Source organism: Monodelphis domestica, chromosome 3, assembly GCF_027887165.1.
Source record: "Monodelphis domestica isolate mMonDom1 chromosome 3, mMonDom1.pri, whole genome shotgun sequence".
Lineage (NCBI taxonomy): Eukaryota > Metazoa > Chordata > Mammalia > Didelphimorphia > Didelphidae > Monodelphis > Monodelphis domestica.
Genome location: NC_077229.1, coordinates 185827527 through 185836837, shown reverse-complemented (window position 1 = coordinate 185836837; position 9311 = coordinate 185827527). Strand labels below are relative to the sequence as shown.

Below are 9311 nucleotides of genomic sequence, written 5' to 3'. Positions count from 1 at the left end.
TTTTCTCCATAGAAACAGAACTAAGATTTGTCCTCAAGTTCTTAAATCAGTGTACAAAAGTCCATTGAAACCATAATGGACCTAAACTATATTGGTATAAGTTCTTTGCCCATAGGGCAGGGATTGCTGTGGTATAGACATCAAAGTAATGAGAATATCAAATCAAGTAAAGAGAAAGAAGAAAAGGAGGAAGAGAAAAAGAAGCAAGTAAAGGAGGAAGAGAAAGACAAGGTAGAGAAAGAAAAGTTAGGAAAGGATAAAGATGAGGTAGAGAAGAAAGGGAAAGAAGATAAAGAAGAAGAAGAGGAGGAGGAGGAGGAGGACGACGAGGAGGAGGAGGAAGAAGAAAAAGAAGAGGAAGAAACAGATAAAGAAAAGGAAGAAGGTGAAAAAGAAGATGAAGATGTGATGAAAGTTGACAACGAGGAGGAACAAGAGAAAGAGGAAGATCTTCAAGAGAAGGAAGAGGATGAGGACGATGAAAAAGAGGAAGAGGAGAAAGAAGATGAAGAAGCTGGTGATGAAAAAGTGGAAGAGGAACAAGAAGAAGAAGAAAAACATTTCTTCCCAATTTTCCTATGCGGGGGAGCATTTTGACTGGGAAGAAATTGACCTTGACTATCCTCCTTACTTTGTTTCCTTATTTCTCTTCTACCCTTTAGGGTCCCTTTCCAACAGTTCCTAGTCATGCTACAGCACAACAAGGGTATGTATTCCCTTCTTCATAAACTTCTCTCTATATATTTCCCAAACTGAAGTTCCCATCCACTCATTGTAACTATTTCAACTAGATAATGGGGGGGTGAGGATCCTATTGCCTGAATTCCTTATACTTGTCCTAAAAGTGTTATTTTGAAAAGAGAATATTTGCTAACCTAAATAAGTATCTTAAAGACATAGTTATTATTGTCAGCTTACTTAATAATTATTTCAGATGGTGTCAGGAAGATATTTTGGCATAAGAGGCCCAAAATGTAGGTGAAGTTGATCTTGCCCAGAAAATGGTCTTTAGAACTTGTGCTGAGAATGTATTAACAGCCTTCTCCCTGAGGGCATTTTCTTCTCTTTGGATTTTCGTGACTACTTTCTCTTGGTTTTGTAAACTGCTCCTTCTCAATCTCTTTGTGAGATGAGAAATTATTTCTAGATGATTCCTAGTTTATTTATTCATCCCTAGTCTTTCTCTTGAGTTCCAGTCCTAAAGCATGAATCACCTATTGAGAATTTGATACGACATATTTTATAGCATCTCTAACTTTCTGTTTTCAAAACAGAACTAATTATCATTCCACCGAAAGCCACTCTCCTTTCCCAAACTTCTCTGTTACTGTTGAGATCACAATCTTTGTCATCCATGTTTGAACTTTGCTCTCATTCTCTACTCCTCTTGCTCACTCAACTCACACAACCAATAAGTTGTCAATTATCATTTAGTCACCATAATTTCTCTCCAATTTGTCTCTACCCTTCTCTTCACTCACATCCATTCCACTCTAGACCAGACCCTCATCATTTTTTACTGGGATTATTTCTATAACTTAAAAGGCTTCCTTGTCTCAAATCTCTTCTCATGACGATCCATCATTCAAATAGCTGCCAAACCAATTTTCCTAAATTTCTTGTGTCAGCCCCATATAAACTTTGTAATTCTGGAGATTCCTATTGTCCCCTAGAGTTAAATATAAGTTATTCTGATTGACATTTCAAGTCTTTCCCAACCTAGCCCCTTTCTTCCTTTCTGGTCTTCTTATATATTATTCCCTTGTACTCACTCTACTATGTAGCTACACTAGCCAATTTGTTTTCTCACACACAATTCCACTTTGTCTTTGCACTGATTATCCCCAATTCCTATAATGCTCTTCTCCCTTTTTCTTACAAATTCTTATTTCTTTTGAAACTAAATTTAAAGGAAATTTCCTACAGAAAGTCTTTCGTGATCCCCCCTCCTAATTTAGGTACTATTCCTGATCTCTAAAATACTGTTGTACATGTAGTTATTAATTTTTATCCCAAAGAATTCTATCCAGCTACTATTTTGAAAATGTTTTAAAAATCTTATTTTTCCAATTATATGAAAAAGCAATTTTTGTTTGAAATTATCTACCTATCTTCCTTCCCCTCTCCTTAAGAAGACAAGCAATTTGATATAGATTATGTACATACAAGTCAGTCAAAATATGTTTCCATATTAGCCATGTTGCAAAACAAAACATTAAAAAAATGAAAAGAAAGATAAATACATTGACAAAACCTGTGCTTTAATCTGAATTTAGACTATCAGTTCTTCCTCTGGAGGATAGCATTTTTCATCATAAATCTATCAGATTGTCTTAGATCATTGTATTTCTAAGAATAGACATATCTATTATTTTATCATTATTTCTTAAATGTCTTCATACTATAAAAATTAATCCCTAGGCATCTTGCCCCCAGCCTGTCCTCTCTCCACTAGAGGAGGTATCAATATGTCATGAGTGTGTTTATGTGTATGTATAAATTACATCTTTCATATTTCTATTTACCTGTTCTTTCTCTGGAGGTGGACAATCACAAGTTATTCTTCAAATATTAATTCTGTAGCTATGTATAATGTTCTTTTGGTTCTACTTGTTCTCAATTATTTCATTAAGGTCTTTCTAAGATTTTTATAAATTTTTTAAAATTTAATTGCCCATCATTTCTAATGGTGCATATCATGATGTTTTAGTTAAGGTTTTCTCCTCTATTTGATTGAAAGTCACCTGAGAGCAGAAACAGTTTTTAAATATAATTTGGTACCCCCAGTACTTAGTACAGTGCCTTGCACATAGTTAAGCACCATTTAGCACTTACCGATTGATAGCTTTTCATCTTTAGTTGGGTATACTTTTGCCACAAAAGTACTTTAACTGTTAAACAATCAAGCATTGTTAGAGACAAAATTGGAGAGAGGAAGATTGGCCAAAAAAATCAAGAACCTTTTTTTTTTAGTGTGTGTGCCTGCTTATGTGGGTGCATCACCGGAGTGAAAATCAGTAAATATTCAAGAAAAGAGAAAGGAACAAAATAACACAACCTCTCCCCTCCATAATTACTCATCTTTAGCCACATTTGCAGAAAATCACTCTAGGACTCTCTTCTGTCTATGAGACACTAGCTCTTTAGAGTGGGAAGCATGGGAGAGAGAATGAAAAATTAAAGCTGGACAAATGAGGTTAGTGTAGTGTGACTGAGAACATAAAATGAAAGAGTATGCCAATGCCAGTGTGATATGTTTCCCTTCATGCTGACTGAGCCCTTGAAAGTCAGTCTATTGATTTCAGAGTGTCTGAGCTGGCTCAACTGCCAGAGAGTTAGGGCAGTGGTTTACATCTCTCTGGCCATGGAATATTCTGTTATAGTAACTTTAATTCCTTCCCCTTTTCTGTGGTATGATGGACTCTGAGTCTCTTATCTAATAATTTGCAGCTACTACATGCAGTTGCATTAGAGGAAACACCTAAATTAAGAATGAAGGTCATTTCCTAGTTTCTCTTTCTTTAAATGGTACATCAATTACCTTCTGTAATTCAGAATAGCCTCTTCCCTGGTGCCTCGCGATATGATTTTAGTCAGAATGAAAACAAGCATATATGTCATAGGGAGACTGGATCAACCACGCACCCAGGGAGTTGACAAGAGCAAGGAGAAAGAGAAGTTTTATAACTCTAATGGTGCATGAAGGTGTCCAATAAATATCTGTTCTAAGATGGCAAGCAGTTATCCTTGCTTTAATTGTGGAGAAGCTACAATGTGGAGAAAGTGCTCTAACTTTTATCCTAAAATTAAAAGAAAACAGAGATAGGAAGAGAAACCAACTTTCTCAATATTTAGGTTAACTGAGATTCCTTTCTCTATTAATGTTTTCACAAGCCTATCCTTTCATTTCTAGAAGGAGAAGGAAGAAAAGGAGAAAGAATTAGTAGTAGTGGAAGTGCTTGTACATATAGTAGTAATGGTGGTGATGAGGATAGTCATTGTAGTCGTGGTAGTGAGGCAGTATATGAAGGAGTGGTGAGAGTAATGGTAGTGATAGTAATTGTAGTGCTAGAAATATTAATAATGATGGTGGGAGTAGTAGGAGTAGCAGTAGCAGTTCTGATGGTGCTGGTGCTGGTGGTGGTAACAATAATGAATGGTAGCAGTAGTGGTGGTAGTAATTGTGTAGTAGTTGTAGTTAATGTCATTGTAGTAATAGTATTGGTGGTGTAGTGGAATAGTAATAATGGTGATCCTGGTCTTAGTAGTAGTAGTAGTAGTTGCAGTAATAGATATAATAGTAATAGTGTTAGTGGTGGTGACAATAGAAAAAATGATGCTGGGGGAAGTAGTAACAGCAGTAGTAATAGGGGTGATAATAGTAGTAGTAGCAATAATAGTAATAGTAATAGTAATAATTATAGTGATGTATGGTAATAATAAAAAGTGGTGGTGGTGGTAATAATAGTAATAGCAGCACCAACAATACATAGGGATTCATGGCTTGCAAAGAACTTAAAGGCTTTACATATTTTATGTCATTTTGAATGAAGATAGTGACTTGCTGTAATCTTTAGAGTGCAAGGCAGACAAACCAGGGCCCTCTACCTGTTTTTGTACTGCCAGGGAGCTAAGAATGGTTTGTACATTTTAAATACTATAACATTTAATTTCAAAATGTAAAAATATATATATCCTTAAACACATTAAATTTTATTTATGTTAAAATGGTAAAATCACACTATACCAAGATAAGGTCAAAACAGGTTTGTGACTTAGATATAAAGACTGATACCATTACTCAATGAAACAAAGAAATTAACTGGCACATCTTTGGAGAAAGGAAGAATTTATGAGTAAAAAAAGATATAACATTATAAGATGTTAAATGAATAATTTTGATTATATTAACTTCAAAATGTTTTGTACAAAGAAAATTAATGTAAGCAAGATTAGAAAGGAAACAACAAACTCAAAATACATCTTATGACAAATTTCTCTGATAAAGGTCTAATTTCTCAAAAATAAAGGGTATTAAGTCAAAGTGATAAGAATATAAACTATTCCCCAATTGAAAAGTGGTCAGAGGATATGAAAAAGCAATTTTCAGATAAATAAATCATAGCTATCAATGATCATATGAAAAAAGTGTTCTAAATCACTATTGATTAAAGAAATACAAATTAAAAAAATACTGATATACCACCTCATACCTACCAGATTGGCCAATATAACAGTAAAGGAAAGTGATAAATGTTGGAGAGAGATGTGGCAAAATTCAGACACTAATGCAATATTGGTGGAGTTGTAAACACATCCAACAATTCTAGAGTACAATTTGGCACTAATGCCTAAGGACTATCAAACTGTGTATTATACCTTTTGATCCTGTAATGAGACTAATGGGGCTGTATCTCAATGTAATTTTTTAAGGGAAGGGAAGGACCTACTTCTACAAAAATATTTATAGCAGCTCTTTGTGGATGCAAAGAATTGGAAATTGAGGGGATGTCCATACATATTGGTAATGGAATACAATTGAGCTATAAGAAATGATAAGCAGGATGACTTCTGAAAATGCTAGAAATAAGCAGAACCAGAAGAATACTGTACACAGTAACAGCAATATTGTAAAATGATGAACTGTGAAAACCTGGCTACTCTCAGCAATACCATCACCTGGGATAATCCTGAAAGACTTATGATGGGGAATGCTCTCCATCTCTAGAGGAGGAACTGTTGCAGTCAGATGGATACAGATCAAAGCATAATATCTTTCACAACAGTGTATTTATGGTCTTATGGGGGAGGCTGGTTTTATATGAGTATACTTTTACAATAATGACCACCATGGAAGTATGTTTTGCATGATAATTAACTAATAAAATATTTTAAAATATTAAAATTATTCCTAGATCCCAAATAGTACCTAAGTCATAGTTTGCTGATCTCTGGTCCAGTGGCAATGATATTGGGTAGAGAATCAAAGACCTGAGTTTCAATCCCAGCCCTGTTGAATACATAGTAGCTATGTAATCTTGGGCTAATCATTAAATCCCTTTTCATATCAGTCTCCTTCCTAGTAAAATTAGGGTAGTATCTCATCTACTAGTATCATAGAGTTGTGAATATAAAATAACATATAGAGTGTACTTTGTAATTTTTGATTATGTTGTAATTTGTATATAAATTTAAGCATCAATATTATAATCAAAATTATAATACCCCAATCATTGTCTACACTATGTTCCCAGATGTGTGAAGATGATCAGCTAATTTAGACTCATAAAACCATCTGTAAACAAAGGACTTCTTTGTCTGGGCCTAACTCTGAAAACATATGAGCATAATTATTTAAAAAATATACAAATAATGCTAGATTTAGATAACTGGAAAAGGATTAATTGTTCATGGGAGGACAGAGCCAATATAAATTATGATCCTACTTAAACTAATCTCTTTATTCAATATATCCAATTAAATTATCAAAAAATGTATTGAAATAAAAAAGTAATAACAAAATTCATTTGGGAAAAAAGTCAATAATATCAAAGGAAGTAATGAAAATGTAAATGAAGGAAGTCTAACTGCCAGATCTTAACTGTATTTTATCAGTAATTATCAAAACTCTCTGATACTGACTAAGAAATAGAAAAGTAGATCAATAAAACAGAATAGAGATACAAAAACAGTTGTAAAAGAAAATTACTTTGTGTTTGACAATAGTAAAGATTCAAGTTTGGGGGGAAATAATTTACTATTTAGTAAAAACCCAAACTCTTAAGGAAAAAATCTTTCAAGCAAAAGTATAATGATGGACTTGGGGAGATATCATCACCTCCAGTGGGTCAAGGGTTTGGCTTGAGACTTCTGGGACAGAAGACCTTTCCTCCAATCAGCCCACCAGCCTGCATGTCCAGCTCCAATAGCTGTCTTCAGTCAATCTGGGCTCAGGTACCAAATACCAGCCTATTACTGGTACTCTCCTGTCTGGATGTGGGCCCCAACATATGTCCCTTTACAACCTTCTACATCTCCGTTCTGGTGGGTCCTGTCCCCTCTCCTTCCTCCTCCAATTCTTTTCTCTAATCAAGGGTCCCAAATGTCCTTGAACCCTTTGCTAGGTCTGCCCTACACTGTCACAGGCCTTCCTGATTTCCTCCCTCCCTTCCTTCTCCACCTCCTCCGGCAAATTCATGATTTCTGGATTACTGAGGATTACTGGAAATGAGAACAGTTTGTAGTTCACTTTTCTGTGGAATGTGTAATATAATCTTATCCAATGAGCCTTGATTTGTTGGGATTTTAAGTCTAGTATACAGTACAAGGTGTGCTTGACAGTGCAATAAATAACTGATAATGATAATAAGGAAACAGGATAAATTTTTTTCCTGTATTGAGTTTAAAGTAGACAATAATGAAATAAAGATAAAAGTGATGCTGAATTTAGAGTAAGGAGAATCTAGTAAAGAGGATCTAAAGGATTATTGCCTCTGCCGCTCAAAAACTCTGAATCTTGACATTTCACTAAACTCATCTGAGTCTAAGATTGTTTATCTATAAAATGGAGATAATAATGTCACCTACTATTGTGAGCAGCAAAGGAATAGTATGCAAAGAACATTGCCAACTTTAAAATACTATCTAAAAATTGCTTTTGTTATTGTTATATCACTTATAGTCTGATTCTAGGTTTGCAAATACATTATTTCATTCTTTTTTTTAATAATTCCAGATTACAGATCAATATAATTTTAAATTAAAAGTTTATTACATGATAGATTTTTAAATATTTGTTTTTCTGACATTTTGCAATTCATGTTCTCTCTCTTTCTCTTTCTCTCTCTCCTTCCCTCCCTTTCTGTCTCTCTCTTGCCTCTCTATCTCTCTCCCTTTCTTCCTCATACCTTCCTCCCTCTCCCACCATTTTCCCTCGCTGCTATGCCTCCCCCCTCATATGAGTCTTTCCAGGTTTTTTGTGATAATATTGCTTCTCATTTCTAATGGCACAATAGTATTTTATAGTAATGATCATGAACATCATGAGCAAATTAGAAGCTCATACCTATTGTGCCCTCATCAATTCTGGCTTTTCCATTCCCCAAGTGGAAGGACCAAGGTCAAGGAAGTAAATAATGTATGGATCTCTATGTGGCACTAGCTTCAAGTTTGCCAAAACTCAATTGTGATTTTGATATCCCAAAGACAGAAATTTCCACGTGCCATATATACATGTATATTTGTATACATATATATGCATACACACATGTACAAATGTATATACACTTATACATACATACATACAGATACATTTATACATGCTTCATGTCCTATGGAAAGGGAAGGTCAAGATAGGAAAGGGAAAAGACAATGTACATGGTACTTCTAATTTTCTTCCTATGCAGGAAACATTGAAAACAACTCTATATGACCGTCACTTTTACTTATTCATTGTAAACCCTTCCTATTGCATCACTGAGAATAACATCATGGCCATTTTGAATGAACAAGTGTTAAAGAAAAAACAAAAAAAATGACTACTTTTATAATTTCTCCCTTGTCTTCACAGATGTTCTGCAATAGAAACAAATCAAGACATTTCACAAGCATCAATGAAGTCTGTCAGAAGGTGAAACCCATCACACTCCACCTTTCAGTTTACATCTTTCCCTGCCATTAGCAACAATGAACCCCTCTTGAGGTCTATTACTTTATTAAAAGGGGCTTGAGCAAGGACACAATACTTAGAAAAGATTGACTCATCTATTTACTTTGAACAGAGAGTATTTAATTAAACATAGGTCTTACCCCTTTAAATGATCTTTAAAGATTTCATACTTTTGGTGCCAAGGATAAACACATGGGGTGGTGGGGTATGTATGCAAGGCAGAAAAGAAGTAATTCTTGTTTTATTACTAGTGATTTTTTTCTCCTTGCATTTAATGACACTTTTTACTTATTATAAAATAAATTCATTAAGCATTCTAATTTTAAAATCTGAAGAGCAAAATCTTTAGCTTAGTATGACTGAGTTTTACACAATATTGCTACAAGTAAGCATTCTTTAAATGCAGTCTAGTTTTCTCAGAAAAGTGAAAAAATATCTTAGTTTTGTAAATATCTGAGAGTTAAAATCTTCAAGTAAAAAAAAGTGAAGTAGAACCTTATTAGTATAAAGTAGAAATATCCTTCATCAAAAAAAAAAATCACTACATAAGGTATCCCTATTTTCTCCTTACTCACAGATTGAAAAGTCAGAAGGATAAACACATTGCCTAACTTTGAAAAAAAGAAATGACTGCAAGTTATTT

At 34.2% G+C, this 9311-nt stretch overlaps 1 protein-coding gene across 1 annotated transcript; it reads left to right on the top strand.

The window, feature by feature from the left end:
• Positions 1–53: 53 nt before the first annotated feature.
• LOC103095707 (glutamic acid-rich protein-like) lies at positions 54–8741 on the top strand. Its single transcript, XM_056823343.1, has 2 exons — positions 54–706; positions 8570–8741. The coding sequence occupies exon 1, from the start codon at positions 76–78 to the stop codon at positions 595–597; it is 522 nt and encodes a 173-aa protein (XP_056679321.1). The 5' UTR covers positions 54–75; the 3' UTR covers positions 598–706; positions 8570–8741.
• Positions 8742–9311: the final 570 nt, after the last annotated feature.